At 53.8% G+C, this 22,605-nt stretch overlaps 1 protein-coding gene and 1 long non-coding RNA gene across 2 annotated transcripts; both read right to left on the reverse strand.

Moving 5' to 3' along the window:
• Nucleotides 1-848: 848 nt before the first annotated feature.
• Muc4 (mucin 4, cell surface associated) lies at nucleotides 849-20,882 on the reverse strand. Its single transcript, XM_033762695.1, is given in 8 exon segments — nucleotides 849-941; nucleotides 2,749-2,890; nucleotides 2,892-2,902; nucleotides 3,597-3,761; nucleotides 4,606-4,739; nucleotides 6,477-6,578; nucleotides 6,650-7,178; nucleotides 20,704-20,882. Coding segments are annotated over 8 exon segments (1,188 nt in total). The 5' UTR covers nucleotides 20,716-20,882.
• LOC104862219 lies at nucleotides 10,112-11,170 on the reverse strand. The gene is made up of 3 exons (XR_780224.2): nucleotides 11,016-11,170; nucleotides 10,863-10,930; nucleotides 10,112-10,576 (listed from the first exon to the last, which is right to left on the reverse strand). It is a non-coding gene; the product is annotated as an uncharacterized LOC104862219 (long non-coding RNA).
• Nucleotides 20,883-22,605: the final 1,723 nt, after the last annotated feature.

Raw genomic sequence — 22,605 nt, forward strand, 5'->3', positions numbered from 1 at the left:
ACTACCCGCCCGTGCACTGTAGTCAATAAAGACAGACCTGATCCCCCACCCCTGTGCTGCTCCTGCGTTCTGCATACCGCGGGCACTTCGGTGGCCCAGCTGTCTCAGCCACTTTTCTCTTCTCCGGGACCCACAGCCTAGAGGAGGAGGGGTTGTCCTGGCTCGAGGTTTCAGTACACGGTCAGCCAGCCCCTGTGATTTCTTTCCCTTGGGGTTTCTGCGCATGGTGTCAAGCCATGCAGGCAGCACCGTGGTTCGCCTCTGGGCACAGAAGACTTTTTTCAGACTCCATGCTCTCTGAGAGCAAAGATACTGGTCTTTTTCCTCTTTTTTTTTTTTTTTTTTCTTTTCCATGTTGACTGACTGAATGTCAGGCCTCTGGGACCCCTCTTGGAAGGTTCCCTTAAGGATCTCATTGGGGCTCGAAATCAGCTCAGAGACAGAGCACTTGGTGTATTGTCCCAACCCATGACCCCTGTCCTCCCTTCCAACATCTGGACCCCACTGCAACCTGCTGGGCTTCCTCATGGCACGAGGGGGGGATGGCACTGTGGGTAACAGTGTAGACTGAACTCGCTGCTCCTGACCAGCAGGTCAGGGACCTGCCATCCAGGACTCCCGTGGTGCACACAGCACAGGGGACAAGAGAAGACCGAGCCAGCAAGGTTGGCGCAGTGGTGCTTGTACCTAATTTGGGATCCAGGAACTGGTCTGGACGATACTTCCCCACAGTGGCCTGGACCTCAGTGGGCTGTTCTCAAAGTAGCCGTCTCCGCTGCGGGCGGAGAAAAGACTCAGGCCCCTGTCACACACAGGCTCTTCCTCTCAGCCGAAAGCCACCTGTGCTTTCACAGGTCAGTCAGCTGGGAGGTCCTTCCTAATTCCACATCCGCACAGAGTGCCGCAGGGTTCAGGCCTCCTTGCTGTCTGTTTTCCTTAACCTAGGGATGGACAGGGACGTTGAGCTGTGACAGCTCAGAGCTGGCCCCTGGCGTCAGTCATGGATCCACCTGCTAAGGCTAGCGTGGGGACCACAGGCAAGTTACCTAACCTCTTTCTTAGTGTTCTCGTCGGAGTAAGAGGGGCTTTCAGTAGCACTACCTCACAGCATGGTGAGGACTCAGCACAGTGACATTTGTAAGTCCCTCAGAACACACCATAATGTAAGGGAAGAGCCTTTGGAGCCATTATCTGTAACAAATGACACGTGACCTTCATGACAAGACAGATTCCAGACTCAGATATCTGGCTTCAGTCCCCACTCTGCCTAACTCTGGGGACATTACTCACCTACTTGTATCTCATAAAGATATCTGCCTCAAAGTTGGTTTCAGGAATCAGTACAATTATGAACATGAAGTTCTCGGTGTGATAAATGTTGGCCATCATTCTTAGGGTGTTTGGGAAGGGGAAACCAGGAAGTCAGAATTCCTACAATGCCCAGGGACCAGGGGTGGTGGCAGCAGGATGAATGGGGGGGGTCTTGGCCTTGGAAACGGAAGATGAGAGGGTCCATGGGGAGGCGTCACCCCTCGTCCCAGGATGGGGGCGAGCTCAGCAGGCTGCGCCTCTCTGTCACCGCCTCGGAGTGCCCCGCTGTGCCCGTGCTACCTGGGGAAGCCCATGAGGACCGGGTTGCCCTGGTGCTGGGCCTCATCCCACTGCATCCCACCACTCTGGTACAGAAACAGGGCCCAGGATCTGCTGCCGTCCGTGGAGAGGATGGCTTGGCAGGTGTGGGTCTGAGGGGTGGAGGGAGACAATCGTGGGGATGCCTGTGAGGGACCTGGATCTCCTCCCTGATGTCCCTCTGCCTGCCCACAGCACCCCCATCACACACACCACTGGTGCCAGGTCTACCCCGAGCAACGCTGTGGGCTGGGAACGCTGGCAAGTCTGCCATGGGGCAGGGCAGGGCAGCACCCGCTTGGCGCGTTGAAGCACCTGCACGTTGGATTCACCTTCTCTGTAGCTATTTCCAGGGAAAGGGAATAAGGGGCCCTGGGCTGCAGTCCAACCAGAAGAGGCTTTGGAAGGGAAGGTTATGGAACTGAGCCCTCACACAAGACACCACTGCTGAGAGAGGATTCGTCAGCTCCCTTGGGGAAGGCTAAGGATACCGTCCTGGTGTCCCCTCCACCTGGATGGTGTGGAGATCTGCAGGAGTGAGTTGGAGGTGCTCCCAAGGCACGTCCCTTGTCCAGAGTGGGTGAGAGGGGCGATCACAGACTCCAGAGCTTGTGTGGTGACACAGTGTTTAGGAGCCAGCGTGAGGGATCAGGAAGACCTCAGTCCCGGGCTGACCCGATTGGACACAGTGTACATGTGTCCCCTGCAAGGTTTACTTGCTGGAGGTGTGGCTCTCCTGTGTGGTGCTCAGAGTAGTGCACCTGCACCGTGGTGTTTAGACTTTCAGCCTCAGAACCGTGGACTAGTAAAATTCTTTCCTGCAAGTGGCTGGTTTTAGGTGTTTTGTTATGGTAACCGAAAGCTGACCGATATAAGGCAATAGATATTCTGCACCACAAGGGCCATTTCCTGTTCCTGGCTGTGGTGAAGTAGATAGCGGGCTGAGGCCGGCCTGGGCCACTGAGTGTGCTCAGGAAAATGGGTCGCCATGGCGACTGCTGTAAACTAGTGACTTTCCTGGGGTCAGCGAGGATTCTAGCAGAGTAGCCACCTCTAGCTACAATTCTGCCTTTTCTGACTTCCAGAAAGTGTGTGGGGAGCTGTCTGTGGTACACTCACCCCAGAGGTCCGCTGGGCAGGGTAGGCAGAGACATTGACCCATGTGACCTCTAGGGTCCACTTGGCTTTATAGCCCCAGGAATTTGTGAAATTTTCAATCCAAGTCTCCACCTGCCGGACTAACCGGTTGGGTTCACTGTAGTGTCTCATATTCCTAGAAGAGGGAGGAAGATAAGAGCAATGAAATAAGGGTCTTCCTCAACTCTGAGGGGCCCCCACTTCTGCTTAGTGCCCTGTGCCACCACCTTTCCCTGCCCTAGGCCTCTTCTGGCTTTAAGGTCTGCAGGACAACCTGGGATGCATGGAATGGGGCGGGATCCCCAGCCTGCAAATCCAAGTCTTGTGAACTTGAATTCGTGCATCTTGTAGCTCTGGCTCTGATGGCAGGGCCAGTGTGACTGCTATTACCACCTGGTGGACTCCTTGAGCACAGGTCTGGGTCCCTCCATCTTCAGAGCCTTTGCAGTGCCTTGCTCGTGGATGTGGCACAAATGTAACCGCTGCAGTGGCCTTCCTTACCTGGATCCGCTGCCTGGGATTGTGGACCAGTCCAGAAGCGCAGCACGGACCCTGCCTGGCTCTGCAGGACTGACACTGTACAGCCTTATTTTAAAACCAACTGCTGAATTTCCAACCCTCACCCCCGCCACCTCAGGTCTTCACGTGGTCGAGGTGGAGCATTCCCAAGTCTATTTAACACTCCTCCTTGGCTTCCTCCCGGCTACCATGTTTCAGCCCAGTCCCTGCCCTTGGAGCTCAGGCTGGACAGCAGGAACACGCTGGGTCGCTTCACACAGCCCTTGGCCTCTCCCGGCAGGATGCTGGACAACTGGGCTTTAGCAACCCACCTGGTAAAAGATTTCTCCCTTCTGGCTGGAGAAATCAGCATCACCCCAGAATGGAGCCACAGTTGCAACAGAGTCCTGTCTCGTGAAGCCTCCTGGGGGTGGGCTGGGGTAGCGGAAGATCTGGTAGTCTGACTCCGGAAAAAAGAGCTGGCCATTATCTGTGAACTGAGCACCCGGGCTCTTGGTTAGTATTCATGGAGGGAGGAGGCGAGATGTTCCAGCCTTGGTCCTGCTTCTCAGAAACGACACCCCCAAGGGCCTCTCTAAGAAGGTGGGAGATGTCAGCAATGCCTGGAAGATCACCCCACCGGTGTCCTTCCTGCTGGGAAAGCTCTTCCCACGCTGACCTCACACATCTCCTCCTGAGGACATTCCTCACTCCTGAGGGCTGCGTTCCTCCCTCTTGTAGGCCTCTGGCTGTGGCCTAGCCCTTCACAGAGGGGTGAAGCCCCTCAGCCTCATCCTGAAGTGTGTGGGGCTAAAAGGATTTGCCATCCTCAGTCTAATTGTGGTATCACCCTTTCACTGTGCGCTGCTAAGTCACCACCCTGAGGAAACAGAGGCCACAATGTACCAAGTGTATTCTGAGACTCGTGGGTCAGAGAACAAGGAAGTAATCCTAGAAAACAGAAATGGCAGGCTGGGGATTTAGCTCAGTGGCACCTGCCTCACAAGCGCAAGGTCCTGAGTTCAATCCCTGGTACCGCAGAAAAAGAAAGAAAGAAAGAAAACAAAAACGGCACCAAGTTGTATTTCCCAGGGAAAGCTTCTTACTCCTAGAAAGGCCCTGTGATCTTTTTACTTGGGTAAGGACATTTTTGTCCACCTGGAAAGAGAATCTTTGCCTTGCTTCCTCTTTCCCCAGCTACAGCCCTGACAGTGAAGAGGGCGCCTAACAAAGATGGCAGCCATTCCCCTTCCGCATGGCTGTCTCTGAGCTGGACAGAGAAGCAGGGCCCTGGGAGCACAGTTGTGGGTCCTGCTACTTAGGCTGCAGGTGGAGACTCACAGAGCAGGAATCCCACAGAGAGGAGCCGAGGGGGAAGCCAATCTTGATCCTGAACAGCCATGAGGTAAAGTCCACAGCCATCCGGATAAAGGGGTGGTCTCCATGGCTTATCTCATCCTGGAAGAGGGGGACACCTGGGCCAGGAGGGAGAACAGTATGAAGCCCATGCAGGCCTTGACCTTCTTTCACACTCGTGGGGGCCTCACAGGGATTCCCCCACTGTTCCTCATGCTTGTCCTCTGTTCTTTAAGGGGTTCCAGGAGACCTGAACTGGGAGGCCCCACCTCTGCCTTTCCACAGGAATTTAGCCCCTCTCCTCAGCTTCGCCCCCAATTGGTCCTCTTGCCATTTTCCAGTCTTGAGAGAAACAAGCCCTGCTGTCTGAATACCGACACATGATTCTGCCTTGGGGTTAGTAGCCATAATTCTTTAAAAGACAAAACTCTGATACTGCGAAGACTTGTATTGGAAGGACCTTTTCATGGAATGGAACATGTTTCTTAAGACGGCATTTCTCCAGACAAACTTGAAAACTCCCCAGAATTTGTCCTAAGGCCTCCTTAGAGGTGCTTGGGCTCCAGGATGAGAAACATCCCAAATTTCTCAAGTGAGCCTTGCTCCAGACCCGTAGCTACCGACCCATTGGCGCCCTCATCTGGTCTTACTTGGAATACCACAGCGGTCCCTACACAGCTCACCTGGGGCTTCTTCTGTAAGTAACTCCAGGCAAATTGGTCCGCACCAGCCGCCGCGGTGCCGTCCACACAACGCAAGTCTGTGTCCCCCGCTAGCTCCCCTTATGGGATTCTTGCACACACCAGCCTTCTCACTGACCTTCACCTTACCTCAAGCAACCTCAGATTCTTCGGGGATCTCCTTTCCATGCAACCCTAGAGCTCGTTTCTCCCTTGCATGCCTTGCTCCAGCTGCCCAGACCCTCCTCCTTGCTTGGGGGGCTCCCTCTCCCCCAACTCCTCTTCACTCTTTTTGTTGTTGTTGTTTTGTTTTGTTTTGTTTTTTGAGACAGGGTCTCACTGTGTAGTTGAGACTGGCCTGGAACTCACTATGTAGCCCAGGATGGTCTCAAACTCACAGCGATCCTCCTGCCTCAGCCTCAGTGCTGGGATTACAGGCGTGCGCCACCAGGCCCGGCTCCTCTTCAGTCTTGCTGGGAAGCCTCCTGCTTTCCTTGAACCTGTCCCCACACCCTTCAGGGGCTTTCCACCGTGTGCACCCAGTGCCCTGGCCTTGCACCCACAGGACCACCGATCCATCCTTTGATGAGTGGCACCAGGACTACTTCCCTCCTGCCGGCTCTCAGCCCAATGCCATGCACAAAGCCCTCCTCAGAGCCCCACTCTGGTGTTGCCTCGCTGTCCCTAAGGCTTTCTGATCTAAGGGAGCAGGGACTGGACGAGCAGGCTGGGATCACTCCATTCCTCAGAGGAGACCATGGGGAGCAGCTGGCTTTGCAGTAGCCAAGTGGGGCTGCTCCATCCAACTACACACAAGGAACCTCACTGGCAACCCACAACCACACCCTCCGCACCTGGGGTGGGGGAGCCCCACCTGGAGGGCGACACTCACCAGGCTCTGGCTTGACGGGACCCGAGGGGGGTGTGGAGTGGGAGCCCGGCGTGTGCTGGGGGTGGAGGTCAGAGGGTTTGCGAGGTTGTGGGGAGTGGAGCTGTCACTGTGCTCCGGGAGGTCGTGGTCACTCCTGGACACACAGGGAGCGAGGACAGGGATGGCTCGGCCAGCACCTCGGCCCTGGCCTGCTGGGCTACTCCCCGAAGTTGTCAAGCCCTCCTCCAGGGCGACTGCAGGCCAGGGCCACTGTCCAGGCTGGAGACCCTGGGTTCCCCACCTACCTGAGGAGCCTGAGGATGGTGCGGATGGCGAGGAAGGGCTGGTAACAGACAGGGCAGTGGTGCGGCCCTGGAGGCGGGTGGTGGTGCTCCAGGTGGGACTTCCTGCAGGAGCACGGGGTGGTTGGTAAATGAAGGGTCACTGAGTGAAGTATAGAAATTGGGTGTGGTCTGACCTGTGCCTGTCTTAGCAGAGGAAGTAGAGCCGGAGGAATAGAAGTCTGCGGACGGCTGTAGAATAGGATGCTTAGGTGGTGAAGAAGTTTCCAGAGTGGTCTCGCTTGAAGAGTAATTTGTAGGTGGAAATGATGACGTCAACGTAGAGTCAACTGGGCCACCAGGTCTGCGTGTCGGACCCATATATGTTGGACTTGTCTTGGGGTTGGCAGTAGATGTCATCGTCTGAACAGTTTTAAGAGGCCCATGGGAGGGTGTGCTGGAGATGCCCACTGAGGAAGCAGGGAACGGCGTGGTGTTTGGCAAGGTCTCGTTGTCAGAATCTTCAGCGGGAGAGACCTGGGCGGCCTGGTTCTCGTGGACGACTGAAGTTGGGCTTGACGTCAGAACTTCTCCCCTTGCGGACCAAACTGAGGAGGGAGAACGAGGCAACACCACTCTGTGTAGAGGGACCCACCACAAGTGGCCCATCCGTCCTCGGTGATGGCAGAGCTGGCGTTGTCGTCTGGGTCCCGCGGTGGTCACTGACTGGAGCAAACAATGTTGAAAGTATCCAGAGAAAACTACATCCCCTACCCCAAATACAAAGAGTAAGACTTTTCTGACTCCCGCTTGTGCTCCTTGCAAAATTAAATCGAAATTAAATTGTAACGATGACTGGACCCTTGTAAACTCCATGGTGGGGCTGCCAGGAGGCAGTGCCTTTGCCACAAGCTGTGCAAATTCTTTCAACTTGAACTGCAGGTGTTCCCCGTCCTAGGGGGTATGGTCCAGCACCTCAGTGGATACCAAAGCTTCTCATAATAGTGAGGGTAACATACGCTAGGTTTTCCTGTACATGCACGCTACTTACACACAACCCATGATAAAGCTTAATTTGGATGTTAGGCACATCAGAGATTAACAATAGCTAATACTAAAATAAAATATTGTAACAATATACTGAACACAAGTTATTTAAAACTGAGAATACAGGCATGCCCCACCACGTTCACAAGGAGACCAGTTCCCGGGGAGATTCAGGCTCCAACGAGTTCCTAGGGTTGACCGTGACCTCAGCACTTCCTCTTAGAAGTGGGTCACTCGAACTTTCCAGTGAGTAAAAGTGCATATGAATCAGCTCTGATTTATTGAAGAGGAAATGACTCCTAGGTAAGCTTGTGCACTTAATCAACAGTGAATACCCCCTGGGAGCATAATGTCTGAACCCATGTGGACAAAGGCTTGGACTGACCTGACTCTGAGGTCCTTGAAACTCTACAACTCTGATTCAGGCTGAGGAGGAAACTTCCTTTATTCAGAATCCATTTATTTCTAGGACTCTGAACCCTGTGACTGCATGATGTTTGATAAAATTGCCAAACTTGAGATGTCCAAATAAGGTTTAGATTTTAAAAACCTTGCCCATAGAATTATTGTTGCCCTCATTTTATGTCCTAAGCACCAAAGTGGGGGGAAATCAACTAACATTCCATCTCAGGTGAACCTTATGTTTAATCCCTCAAGCTGCTTCAGGGGTGTTGTGGTAACAAATAAAGCTTGGATGACTCTCTCTGCATAATGTTTTTTCATTATTTCAGCTCACTTCCTTAATATAATTTCTGTGAGTGGAATATCTGGTTCATGCTGTTATACATTTTTTTTTCTCATTCATGTCTTCTGTCAATTTCTGGCAGAAACTGGGCTTCTGGTGGAACATGCCTGTAATCCCAGCATTCGGGAGGCTGAGGCAGGAGGATCACTGTGAGTTCGAGACCAGCCTTGGCTACACAGTGAGTTCTAGGTCAGTCTAAACTACATAAGTGAGACCCTATCTCAAAAAACAAACAAACAAACAAAAAATAAAAATAATTTCTGACAGAAAGTTCAGGCCAAGTTCCAGGGGAACAGGCAGCGTGCCTGTTGGCAAACAAACGGACCTGAGGACCAAGGGAACAGATTAGAAGAAGCAGAAATAACTCCAAGCACACTCAGCCACCTTATCTTTGACAAGGGAGGAAAACCCCTACACTGGAAGAAAGACAGCCTCTTTAACAAATGGTGCTGGAAAAAGCTGGCTTTCCACATACTGAATATTAAAATTAGACCCCTATCTTTCACCATGCACTTAACAAAAATCAAAATGGATCAAAGATCTAAATATTGAAACAGAAACACCAAATCTGCTGGAAGAGAAAATAGGTTGAACTCTCGAAGACACTGGTGTAGGCAGAGACTTTATAAACAAAACCCTGATTGTGCAGGAAATAAAACGAAGAATCAACAACTTGGACCTCATCTTATTAAAAAGCAAACAATACCACAAACAGAGTGAAGAGACAACACAGAGAGTGGGGAAAATAATTTTTCCAGCTGTTCCTCAGACAAAAGACTAATATCTAGGATATATAAAGAACACACACACACACAAAATCAGGACCCCTCCCAAATTTAAAGACCCAGCCCAAAAATAGGCATCTGAAATGAACAGACACTTCTCAGATGAAGAAGCAGAAACAGCAAATAACTACATTAAAAAATGGTCCATAACACTGGTCACTCGAGAGATGCAAATTAAAACATTTAGATTCCATCTAAGTGATCCTGGGACACACATCCAGTGTCCTCACCAGAGCTGTGGGGACTGTGACTAGAATCCCTCCAGTCCCTCTCACAACTGCAGTGATGAGGCCAGGCACATGGGTCCCAGTGCAGCCCTCCTTAGAGGAGGCCTCTGGTGGCTCAGAGTCCCTGGAAGGGCGCTGTCTACACGGCGGGACAGTGTCCTTAAGAAGGGACGGCATGACCAAGGCTCAACTACACTGCAGGCAGATTCTGTGGGAGGCACTTTGAGCTCCTGTGTGTCAGCTGGCCCTGGGTGTGAGCCTGCCCTTGGGAGCCCATTGTGCCTCCGTGAATAATGACATCGTCCCTACTGCATGCCTGTGTGGTCTTTGGCAGCTGCTGTCGTGCACGGCAGCCCTGCGCCAGGTGAGGAGCTTCAGGTGAGGTGGGCACCGCTTGGCCAATGTCACACATCTGTCAGCTGCAGGGCTGGGTCCCCACGGCAGGAGCCACGGCCAGACTCGGCGCTCGGCTCTGGCCATCGGTGGTGGACAGCTGATGTGAGCAGAACGGCAGCCCCAAGTGCCCAGCCTGCACAGGACCAGCTCCCGGACAGAGACAGTCGGGCACATTTTCAGGGGCCAGCGGAGTGACGCCAGGATCTTCTGGTCACTTTTCCCGAGTCTCCTTTTCTGCCCTTGGAGTGAGTTGTGTGGCCACTGGCCGCGTGGGGAGACAAGCCTGTGGTCTGACGACAGGTGTGTCACAGCCAAGAGGACAGTGTGAGAAATTCTGTGCCTCTGCCTCAGGGCCAATGCCCCCACCGCCTCGGGCAGGGACTTCCCTCTCCTGTGGGGGCTCGAGCCTCTCTGGGCTCCAGGACCGAGGCTGACACCCAGTGTCCCTTCAGGTAGCCCTTGGGTGACCCAGCCAGGATGAGAGGGCGACAGTGAGTGCATGCTGCTGACTCCAGAGGAGAAGCAACATCCCTGCTGAGCGGGAGACACTCCCTGCCGAGAAAACAGAGCCCCGGCCTGGCGTAGGTGCTCCAGGCAGATTTATTCTTAGCACCTGCTCTGCTTGTCTTGAGTTATTCCTGGAATTGAAGGTGGGAAACTCATCAACTGTCTCTCCCACACGCGTCACTGTTTATGCTGTCTTTTCTCAGTTGGCAGCGCAGGCCCTGGCTGTGAGAATGCCTTGGGGAGAAGGTGAATCCACACCCGGGAGGGTGGACAGAAAGATGAGGACCAGCCAGGGAGGGACACGGGGCCCAAGGTGGCCACCGCATGTCAGGAGCCAGAGGCTGTCTCTGTGTGAATGCCTCCAATCAACCGTGACCAGTGTTGCGTCTGTCCCTGGGTACTTTTCCTCTGCGGCTCCTAGAATTCAAAACAGGAAAGATGTTGATTCTAAACACCCTGAGAAAGCCAGTTGTTGTGGCTCATGTCTATAGTTCCAGCACTGGAGAGGCTGAAGCAGGAGGGTCCCTGGGAGCTCCCTGAGCTACACAGTGAGTTCAAGCTTGAACTACATAGTGAGACCCTGTCTCACAAAAGGGAAAGCAGGGGAGGACTGGCACTTTTGATCCCTGGGTTCCCTTCAACATGGGCCAACTCTTCTCTGACTGGGAAAAGAAGTGGGAAAGTGAGATTGGCGACTCTTTACCTATTGCTAGTTTTTCCTGCGTCTCCTGCCTTTGACCTCTCTAGCAAACTGATTTCTGAGCTTATCACCTGCAACGAATGACAGAATCTGGTGAGACACGAAGTGGTTCAGTCTAAGCAGCATTTGCTGTGTGACTTGGGGAAGTTACCTGACCTCTCAGAGGCCTGGAGTCCTTGTCTGGAATCCTAGGTCCTGTGTCCTTCTTGGAGCAGAATCTACTTGCTGTTGTTCATGCACTTTTCAGATCTCTGCTGCGGTCCCCAGGCCACACCACAGCACCCTCCACCTGACGCCCGTGGCCTCCCGTTTACCTTTGTATCCACAGAAATAACCCAAAGATCATTCCCAAATCGGAACTCGTCCTTCCTGTCCCTGAAAGCCCTCACTGTCTGCTGCTGTGAGTTGCTTAATGTGTGCAACCATCCACGGCTCCCAAGGCCCCACTGACCTATCCCTGCCTGCCTCTGTGAGTCACACAAGGGGCTGAGCTCTTTCCCTACTACACGAGATCTTCCCTGCCCCATTGTGCCTGGCATCTGCTCCCCAACTCTCTCTGCTGCATATCTATTTATTTATCTATTTATTTGGGGAGTGGTACCAGGGATTGAACCCAGGGTCTTCACACAGTGACAGCCCTTCTTTTTTTTTTTTTAATATATTTTGAGACAGGGTCTTGCTAAATTGCCCAGGCTGGGTGCTCCAACCTGTGATCCTCCTGCCTCAGCCTCCCACAGTACTGGGATCGCAGGTGTGAGGCCCTGAGCCCAGCCCTCATGATCCTCACCCTGCACAAGTTCCACATAGCACTCGCCACCGCGGCATTTGTGAACTTCCCTGTGATTAGTGAAGGTCTTCCTTTGGCCGGCTCTTAGCTCCGGGAGCCTTCGCCATGCCTGCTCTCTCTTCCCAGGCTGCGCAGAGCACTGCGTGGGACAGTGGCAGACCGGAGCCAGGCTTCCTTGGAAAGCTGTTCGTTACTGAGTGAGGGACTGAGTCCCGAGGGGGCTGCGAGTGCCTCTGTCCTGCCTGCAGGTTGCTGGTCAAAGGTTGAGCACTGCTGTGGAAACCTGGAGGTGGGAGACCTAGGTCCTGGTCCCAGCTGCCTTCTTCTGGGCCATGTGACCTTCAACAGGTGCCTAGAAAGAGCGCTTTAGGGACTGTGACTCACTCATCTCCCGGCCCACGGTGCCTGGCTGGAACAGAAGTTCAGCTGCTGAATGATTAACTCCAGTCTGTCTTCCTTCCTCCTCTGAACGCCCCAAGCCCACGGGCAGTGGGACTTTTGGAACCCAAACCACAGAGTCTGTCCCTAAACGTGGACAGTCCCGAAGCCCTGTCCTGATGAGCACGAATGACCACACCAGATGAAAATAAACGCAGTCTGCCACCCTGCCTTGGAGCCGCCGACTGTGGACTGAAACCTGGACAACTGAGACAGAGCGGCTTCCGTGCTGGACTTGAAGATGGAGTCTCCTGGACAAAGTCAGGTCCTTGACAAGAGCGTGTGTCCTGTTCTTACTCAGTGGAGTCCTCTGGAGATGTCCAATGGCTCCTGCTGGTTTACAGCGCTAAAGTGTTCTGTTTCCTTGCTAATCTTCTACCTAGCTGTTCTAAGTCTTATGGCTTAGATCCACGGCGCTGCGGATCAAACAGAGCAGCAGAGTGGACATGAAGAGAACCAGCCTGACTGAGGGAACACCCAGGGAGAGTCCTGATTCGGCCCGAAGTGATCCCTTCCATGGAGACTGGGTGTAGCAGAGCCTTGGGAGGGTGAGAGCAAGTAGTGATCTCCTGGGATCCCCTGGGAGCCTCGGGTTCAGACCAGGAAGATGATGGGGCCTGTGTCGTGTTGTGGAAAGCCAGGTTCCGTGGGAGTAATTGTCAGCAGGGGCGTCCCGAGGAAGAAGGCATTTGACCTGTTGGTGTGTTTGAGCTCTGGCACGGCTGCCAACATCCAGCAGCAAGCATCGCTCTGATTTACTGCAGGTAAATATGGGTGGGGCTGTTTTCACTAGAACCAGAGTCCTCTTTGTTTTGGCGCAGGGCTGTGCATGAGTGGTTCCTAGAGTTTGTCTGTGTCCGGCAGCCATATGATGCCATCGTGGCTGAATTTACTGCCACAGATGAGGTAACGGAGCAGTGGGCAGAAGAGTCTTCCTCTCCGTGCCGATATACACTGGACTGCCAGTGCTGTGGCTCACACCCAAAATACAGGGGACTGAGTCAAAGGATTGCAAACCCCAGCACAAAAAAGCAAACCAAAAGAAAAAAAGAAAGAAAGAAAGAAAAGAAAAGAAACATGAAAAAGACAAGGCAGTAAGATGCCTCCCAAATCTCCCATTCCCTCCAACACCACAGGAGGCACTGGGGAGTAGTAAAACCATAAGTTACACAACAGACAGGTTTGAGATGGTATCAGTAAAGATACAGCAGTTCTATAAGTACTTGGTGAATTTAAAGAAAGTATAAATTAAGCGCATAATGAACTCACTGAGAAAAGCAATTAGGAAACAATATCATTTATAATAGCATCAGAAAAATTAATAGTTAATCGTGACCTAATCAAAATGGCCATACTTTCTAGACTGATACACAGATTCAATGCAATCCCAATCAAAATCCCCACGGCATTTCTCAGGAAGCTAGCGAAAACAATTTAGCCCTGTAAGGGACAGCAGTTGGGTGAGTATAGCACCTACACCAGGATGCATGATGGGTCTGGCGTCCTCTGTGCCCTGTACCTCACCCCTGCGCTCCTAAGGACCGGCCTGGATTCGATCCCCAGGCCTCAGGGAAATTCCTGTGCAGCTCTGCCAGGTGCCAGTGTGAGCTGCAAGGTCTGGGACTTTGCCCTCCCTGAATGGTGCCACGTGTGATTCTAAACCCTGTCCCTGTCTGCTCAACTCCAGAGTGACGTGAGTGTCCTTGAGGACCCCTCCAGGCCATCCCCAGGTCCCCAGCGCTGCTGCACCAGCCAAGTCTCTCACCACACCTGGACCCCCCTCCGTAACTCCATGCAGTGGAAAAAAACCCACCAAAATGTGAATGCCAAAGGAAGCATTGGCAAAAGAAAGGCAAAGGGAAGAGGTCTGAACTCCAGCCAAAGCCCTAACCCGAGTTGGTGCAGAGTAAGTCAGGCTACAGGGCAACGAGTGGCTCTCTGGGTCACACACAGCCTGCCCTGGTCCTGGCAGGGGTGAAATATGGTTGACCCTGCTCAAGTGGCAACAGCCCAGAACCGAGCATGGTGGCACTCAGGAGGCTGAGGCAGGAGGATTGAGGTCAGCCTGGGCTACATAGTGAGTTCAAGCTTAGCCTGAACTATACAGTGAGACCCTGTCTGGAAAAATAACAGCCTGGAAGAGTGGTCGAAGGCCCTTTGGGGAACATCTTGACTGATGGGTAAATTGACTTTTAAATGCTGTGATTTAAATTAATGTGTATATTGATGGATGTGTCCAAAATGCTCCTTATAGGTCAGCCTAGGCTACACAGTGAGGCTCCAAAACCAAACCAAACCAAACAAAAAAAAAACCTTGTCTTTCCTACATTCTTTGCCTGTTGGTAAATTCTTTACCACCGGCCCTCTGTACTTGTCTGAAAGCTTTGACTGAGTAGCTTGGCACATTTGTGGGATGAACTCAGGCGACAGAAGGGAAGATGGGCATTGGAGGTCAAAGGCAGAAATCAGGAGACCTGGTCCCAAGGTCTCAGCCTGGAGAGGAGAGGCTCCGCGTGTCACAGTGGGATGTCTGCGAGATGGGATCAAAAATATGGTGGCTGCTGTTGCCGAGTGCCATCTAGTGGAGAGGCCGGCTCGTAAAAACACATTGCGTCCTCACCGCCTTCCTCCCCAGGGCTGGTACTAGGGGACTCCTGGCTCTTTCCCAAAGTCACAATGACCATGAAAGAGAAATGTTTTGAACCCATTCAGGACATCTAGGCAGCCAGGACCACACAACTAAAGACCCTCAGGAAAGAGGACTTCCAGAGCTGCTTCAGGAAGTCACAAGAACAATGGACAAGTGTGCTCAAAACAAGGGGAGGGCTTTGAGGGGAATTAACAGCAATGCGTCTTTTACTGTAATACATTTTCTACAATTCCAACCTGTGTTTTTTGAGGATACCTTCGACCTGCCTGTGTGAAGCATTTGGTATGCCATGAAACCAGAGGTCAGAAACAGCGGCAAAGCCCCTCGGCTGAGGGCACCCAAGGCCAGCTGCTTATTGGCCTCTCCCAGGAGTGGAGACACAAACCACTTGCCATCCAGCCTGGCCAAGGCCACCTCGGACAATGGGCATGAAGGGGACTGAGGGGCTGGGCTGGGAGGCAGAATCGCTCGCCTGAGCACACAGCAAGCTATGTTTGGAACAAAGCGAGCTGGCTCGAGCAAGTCCAGTGCAAAGACAGGAGGCTCTGACATCAGAGTGCAAGGAGCCACAGAGAGCATCCTGGCAGCAAGTGTGAAAACAGCGCACCTCTGATACAGCAGATCACCAGTGCATCCCTCAGGGAGCCAGCGGAACGGGGAACTCTGTCCTCAGGCCACCGACGGACCTGTTCCAAGTGACAGCTTGTCCCCACCCAGGCCCTCGTGTGTCTCCCATGCTGCTGCCACCTGCTCCCTGTGGTCCCCCGCACATGTACAGGGCCACCGTGGTGACATGTTTCCACCTCCGGCATCCTTCCCACTTTCCACACCCAAGGGACCTCTCTGTCCCTCCCTGCAGACCTGGCCTCCCAGATCCTCGTGAGTCCCATGACACATGCTTTGCAGCAGTGTGGTGCTGGTACCCAGAACTCTCAGAGTTAGCTGAGCCATTTATTTATTTATCATTTGGGGAGGCTGTTCTTTGTGCTATGAAACAAGGTCTGACCTCGAACTCACAGCGATCCTCCTGACTCAGCTTCCTGAGTGCTGGGATTACAGGTGTGCGCCACCAGCCCTGCCCCCACCCTAGAACTTTAAGGAAAGCAGAACCTTCCCTGCACCAGCACGGTGTCCCTTGCCATCAGTACTTGGGCGCATTGCCACTGACTCTCTGCCCAGGAATGGAGGGACCCTGGGGTGAGAGCACCCCAATTCCCTACCCTCAGCTCGACCCAAGGCCCAGACACCCAGCAGTACAGAACGGGAGGGTGGGGAGCCCAGGAGGCCCACCAGGAGCAGAGCAGGCCTGTGCTACCCACTGTGCCCTCCACACGGTGTGTGGAGACCCGGCCCTGGCGGCGGCCGCCCAAGGGGGTCTCGGGCCCAGGTCAGGCCGCAGCCTCTCCGTAGCTCTTGTCCCTGCCTGGCTTCCGTCCCCACCTCTCCCCTGGTCCTGGCCTTTTCCTCTCCCTCAGCATCTCTTCACTTTCTCTTCCTTCTGTGCTCATTCTGCTCAGATTTGTCTCTCCCTCGCTTGTCCTGTCCTCTGACCTGACATCTTTCTGGGACTTTCCTTCCATTTCAGGCACCGGCTTTTCTGTTTTTCTGCCACCGTCTCCTTAATCCTCTACCTCTTCCCTTTGCTGGGAGTTCTGTCTCTTTCACTACGCGAAACACCGTATTCCCTGGTTCCCAGCCAGGTGTGGTGGCACACACCTGGAATTCCAGCACTGGGGAGGCTGAGGCAGGCAGAGCACCACAAATTCAAAGCCAGCCCGGACTACATGGCAAGACCCTGTCTCAAAAACAAACAGCCCTGGTTCTGCAGGGGTTCCGCCAGCCGGGCCACACCCTCCGTCTTCTGGTGGTCTCCCCCATCCTGCCCCATCTCTACCCTGTACCTCTCTCTCCCAGCAGGCTCCCCGAAGCTGGCCTCCCTGTGCCCTCAGTGCCACCCGGATGCAGGGCTTACCCAGGAGGCAGCAGCACAGGCAGCTCAGAGCACCCAGGGGCCCCCGGTCCAGGGCGTCCGCCTCGTGGCTCCACACAGTCCTCGGCTGCAGCTGCACGGCCCCAAAGTGGCAGCGTGAGGCAGAGAAAATGCCTGCCCTGCCCTGCCCCTGCCACCTCTGTCACAGGTGCGTTTCCTGGAGGGCAGTGAGCCCAGGAGGAGGACGAAAGAGGGCAGAGCCCGGGCCAATCAGCAGCCGGCTTTTCTTTCTCATTCCCCACCCTCTCCCTAACGAGGAAAACCTCCCGATACACCCATTGCTCCTGTCCCGCTGGCTTGGCCAAGAAACGGGACACTGGGAGGCACAGGCCTCCCCTCGCCTGTGACCCTGAGCCCTGGCCTTCGACTCCAAGGGTGGCAGGCGGCCTCGGCTATAGCAGGAGGGGCTGAGTCACTTCAGGAAGAAAGGGGAAGGTGGGGGCCCAGCGTGGGGATCGTGGGCCCTATGGATAGGGGTGTGGAGGAGACCAGTAGACACCCTAGGGAAAGGGCGCGGAACCAGATGTGCTAGTGCACTCAGGAGGCTGAGGCAGGAGCATTGTCACAACTTTGAGACCCGCCTGGGCTACACAGTGAGACCCTGTCTCAGAAAAGAGAAAAAAAGAAGAGAAAATATTAGCCGTGGGAGGAAACACTGGGGTGAGGGTAGAAGCTGGAGTGCGGCAGTGAGCTTTGGCTCTGCTCACAGGACCGAGCCCTGGGCGGCTGGATGTGCCTGGCAAAAGTAGCGCCCGGGTACAAGAGGAACAGTGGCCCAAGAGGATGTAGGGGATGCTCTTGGAGGCTTGGGGTGCAGGTCACCCCTTTTGTGGCCTCTTGGGACTCAAAAGCTCAAGCAGGAAGGAACGGGAACCCGACACAGGGTGTGGCAGCAAGAGCTCTGAAGGCAGAGGGGTGTGGTAGGTACACGAGGCTGGGCCCTGCTGCTGTCATGCTCTGTCACCACTGGGACAGTGTCCGTTCCCCCCCGGTGCCCCCCATAGGGACAAAGTGATTCCATGCTTTCCCGGGAACGGGAGACAGAGGTGAGGAGGGACTGGGCCACAGAGTAGAAGGGTATCACCAAGGGGAATCTGCATGGTCCCCAGGACCTGACTGGGCCTTTGGCATCATTCTCTAGGTGGGCTCTTGCTCAGCACCTCCCTGTTAACCAGTCGTCTGGTGACTTTGGTGACACTGTCTGGACGGCTGCACGGTTGTCAGAGCTGGACGTCTGGTTGACTGGATGTGGCTGCTTCCCGCCTCCCAATACAAGGAAGGTGGCGGGGCAGGGTGTCCCCCCAGAGGGAGTCCACGCGGGCATCAGGACAGCCAAGCTGAGCCCCACTCCACCCCAAGGAAAATCACATCCCCTTTGAGCTGTTTCCATCTATAAAATGGAAATAACAACACCTAAAGGATGGTAAGGCTGAAGTGCGCATATACATGTTCATGTTTTAGGGCATCGTTTCATCCTGACAGCAGCCCCAGACATGGACACAAATGAGGCCAGCCCAGGGAAGAGGAATCTGCACGTGAATTCCCAGGCCTGTCTACCCACACTGGTCTTTCCTGTGAGACCTTTAGTCCTGGGGATGGAACCCAGGGCCTTTTCACGGAGCTACATCCCCAGCCCTTTTTATTTTTTTATTTTGAGACAGGGTCTAAATTGCCCAGGTTGGACTAGAACTCAAAATCCTTCCGCCTCAGCCTCCTAGAGTGTTGGTATTACAGGTGTGTACCATACCCCTTCCGGTTTTAACAATAGTTTGAAGGGGGACTTGGATAGGATGGAGTGTGCTATCCTAATTCATCACCTTATCCTATTCCTTCACTCCCAGTGGGGACAGTGTCTGGGGATGAGTGGCTTCCTTGAGCTCTGTCTTGTGAGGATCTCCTAAGCCCGTAGGCTGCTGGTCTGGTCTGGCAGGAACCAGAAGTCAAGTTTAAGTCCGTATTTTCCTAAATAAAACAAGCTCAGTCTGGAGCGTGGTGTAAGTCAGCCAGAGCAGGGGAAAAGACAAACCTGGCTGGGACTGGGGGCTGGCAAAGTCAGACTCTCCAGGGGACAGCTCTGTTCTGAGCCCTCAAAGTGAGAGTCCTGGTTTCTTCAGGTCCCCAACATTGCTTACTTACCTCCTTATAATTGAGGCCTTCATACAACCCTATGCTGCTGCTGAAGTTATTTCTGGTCAGATATCAGTTACTTGGTCTGGGATGGGGCAGGAAGTCAAACATGTATTAAATCAGATTTAAGAAGCCTTGAATAAAAAGACTTGTAATGAGTATCAAGCTCAAGTCCCATGTGAGAACACAGATTTATGCAGGTGTGGTGGTGTGTGCCTGTGATCTCAGCACTCTGGAAGCAGAGGCAGGAGGACCTCTACAAGTTCCAGGCCAGCCTGGGCTACGTAGCAAGACCCTACCTCAAAACAAACAAACAAAAACCAAAAAAAGAAAGAAAGAAGACCAGAGGGGTTGACATTGCTATCGGTGGCCCCATGACTGGATCACGGGGTACAGCATGTGTCACTGCCGTTGCAAAAAAAGGGGGCCCAGGTGACAAAGGGGAAGTTCCCAGGCTTCAGGAAGGCAGGGCCTGGCCCTGGGTCCACCCAGAGCCGCCAACACCTCCTAGGATTGGGTTCCTTAGCCCCTTTCTCTCAAGTGCTAAACACTTCCACCCCTGAGCTTATTCCCCCTCTCAGCTCACCTCAGGGCACGAAGGGCCCAGCGCTTGCCCAGCCCACTTCTCCTGGGCAGAGGCCTCCCTGGAGCGGGGCGTCCTGGGCACACGGGAGGTCTGGAGGCTGGCACTGGCTTGGAGCCAGGAATCTCAGCTCCTTCTATTCATTCAACTGAGAGAAGAAGAAAACGAAGGCCCGGAAGTGAGCCCAGCACCAAGGGGGAGCCTGGATTTACTACCGTGTGGCACAGTGCAGCCTCACCGCCTAAATCCTGACACAACTTCATTCCAGAACCGGAAGAGCCCCTGGCAAACTAGTCCACACCATCTACCCGAGATTGGGTGCGGGCCCAGACAGGGGGCTTCCGGTCCACACAGCAGGCAGCGGGGCTCTGAGCCCTAACCCAGCTCTCCAGGGCTCTTTCTGCTTGGCTGCTCTGCCACTTGGCTTTTATCCAGTTGTCCTCACACCCTTCTGGGCTCAGTTTCACCCAGGATTACTTCTCTTAATACTTTGATAGATTTTTGCCTTTCCCCCACGACTAGAGCATTTACATACATTTCTGGTTTTTACTTTTTTAGTTTTGGGGGTTTTTGGAGACAAAGGTCTTACTGTGTTATCCAGGCTGCTGGGTCTCAAAGTTGCGGCTCAAGCAATCCTCCTGTTTTAGCCTCCTGAGTAGCTGGGACTACAGGTATATAGTCGAAAACGGTTTTAATCTATTATATTATGAACAGTTTAAATCTATCATATCATTTATATTATTTACAGTCCTACTTTGCCACCTAGCTTTAAACCTAGACATTTGTTTTACAAACATTTCATTTGCACATTTTTGAAGACTATGTAATATTTCATTTACATATCACCATTTGCACTGAGGGCCACCGTACCTTGTTTAACTAAGGTGGACACGGGTTATTTCCAGTTGTCCTCATTATAAGTAAGGCAGAGATTACAATGTTTGCACCCAAAGTGGTTCATTTCTTTGTGCAAGAATCAGGCCAGTGTGTTTTGCTCTATAAATGTAAAGTGATTCCTGCTGTCCAGGAGGAAGTTAACATGAATCAGCTTAGTCCAGGATCTAAAGCCTTTCCTTGACTCTTGGGGTCCATTAAACCTGTTCATGTTGACAGTCTAATGGTAGAGGCAAAATCAAGAGGACAATGACATAATGACTTAGGTGACATAAAAATGATAGGTGGATTAGGACTTAGTGGTTTGGAAAACAGGGAGAACCGCCCAGAACTTCCCTCCCAGGGACCTCCCAGCCTCTGTCCCTGATTACTTACCAGGCCTCTCATCTGAACACCTGTGTCTGGATTCTTGGCCAGGTGAATATGCTAGAGGCAGTGACCCAGAAAGAATTTGATTTTGCTTTTGGTTTGTTTGGTGTTTTCCAGAAAGTGTTTCACTGAGTAGCCTGGGCTCGTCTTGAACTCGAGGTGATCCTCCTGCCTCAGCCTCCTGAGTGCTGGGATCCAGAAAGAATTGGAAGAGAACAGGGATAGGGTGGGAAGTTAGCCAGAGGGGCAGTGGAGAGTGGGCTTCCTCCTGTTTCCCTTGGCAGAGGGACCAGCCGCAGCTGGGGGTGGGGGGTGGGGGGCAAGGGACAGAGCAGGGGACAAGGAGTCCCCCAAGCCCTGCTCCCAGGCGTCCAGTGGAGCCAGAGCAGCAACAGGAACCTGCTGAGACGGCCGCACCGGGACACAGCCCAGCACTCGGGACATGGGGCGTCGGTGGCCCTGAGGTCAGGTGTGGGGGCCTGTGAGGGCACCAGGGACGCTCTGTGTCATTTTCCAGGGTGGCCAGAACCATGTCTTGGAACCAGGAGCCACCAGGCAACAGCAGTGCGTTCTCCCTTGGCTCTGGAGCTCCACGTTGCAAGGCGACCGTGCTGCAGAAGGACAGCAGGTGACCACGTCTCACAGCACCGGCCCTGGAAATCCCCTGAACACCTGCCCGCGTCACCAAGGAGTCCCCAGTCACACTGGGTGACCCAGGGAAACAGCTGGGCTCATTCCTCGGTCCGATCTGTCAGGGGCACGAAGCTGGGCAGACAGCAGACCCCCGACACCCCAGCTGCACCTCACGGGGTTCCCACTGATTCTCCGGTCCCCTGGCCAAGAGGGCCGAGAGGAAGTGGCAGAGACGGAACAGCAGGGTCACATCTGCCCGTCGTCATCTCAGCCCTGCCTTAGGGGGCCTTGCAGTCCCCACCTGTCTCCCACACTCCACAGCCAGGTGTGACTTGTGTTCTGTGCTCAGAGCGTCTCCTCTCTGAGCCGCACCCTCCCCAAAAGACCCCCTCATCCCATTATCTTGCCACTTTCTGAGGCGGTTCTGGAAGTCCTCTTTCCCGGAGTCTTAATGAGGTGTAATAAAAACATATGGTGAAGGGCCGGGGATTTGGCTCAGTGGTTCTGCTGCCTGCCTTGCAAGCACAGGGTCCCGAGTTCGATCCTCAGTACCAAAAAAAGAAAAACTATATATGGTGAATACTGCTGCCATCCAGCGGAAAGGCAGGCTCATAAAAGCATGACACTGTCTCCCCCTCCACCTTGTTCATTGGATCTGGCACCGACCAAGCTCTGGCTCTTTCCAAAAGTCAAAGCGACCCTGAGAGGGATGCGTGTTGAATCAATTCAGGACATTGAGGCAGCCAAAGCAGCACCAGTGAAGACCTTCCCAGGGCGCAGGCCTCTGCACACGGCTCCGTGGAGAGACAAGAGCAGCATAGCCTCACCCCAAAACCTCCTGGAATGGGGGTGAATCCTGGGGAACCTGGCTGGTCTCCAGGGGCTGCAGGCAGCAGAAGGAGATTGCTGAGCAGTGCGGAGGTCCCCGCAGAGCAAGGGCAGCTCTGTGGCGCTGTGTTTGGGGGGCCCTGTCTCCTCTTTGGAGGGAGCCCCGAGTTCACCAGGAGACACGAGAGAGGAGACGGGAGGCACCGGATGTGGATTTGGCACCTGGGGGAGCCGGGAACCCTTCTGCAGGGTGGCCAGAGACCCCGGGCTTCCTCTGCGCAGTGTCCTGCTGCCACCTCCCCCATGAGGACGCTGTGGGGAGAACGCCCCCCGCATGCCCCCGGGACCCCTCTCTGTCATTGTCCTGCATGCTGGAGGTTTGACAGGAGCTTACTCAGTAGGGGGCTCGGGCTCCTTCCGCTCCCAGCGAACCTTAGCTTCCTTCCC

Source organism: Fukomys damarensis, unplaced genomic scaffold (genome assembly GCF_012274545.1).
Source record: "Fukomys damarensis isolate Sample0158 unplaced genomic scaffold, DMR_v1.0_HiC HiC_scaffold_12, whole genome shotgun sequence".
In the NCBI taxonomy this organism is placed as follows: Eukaryota; Metazoa; Chordata; class Mammalia; order Rodentia; family Bathyergidae; genus Fukomys; species Fukomys damarensis.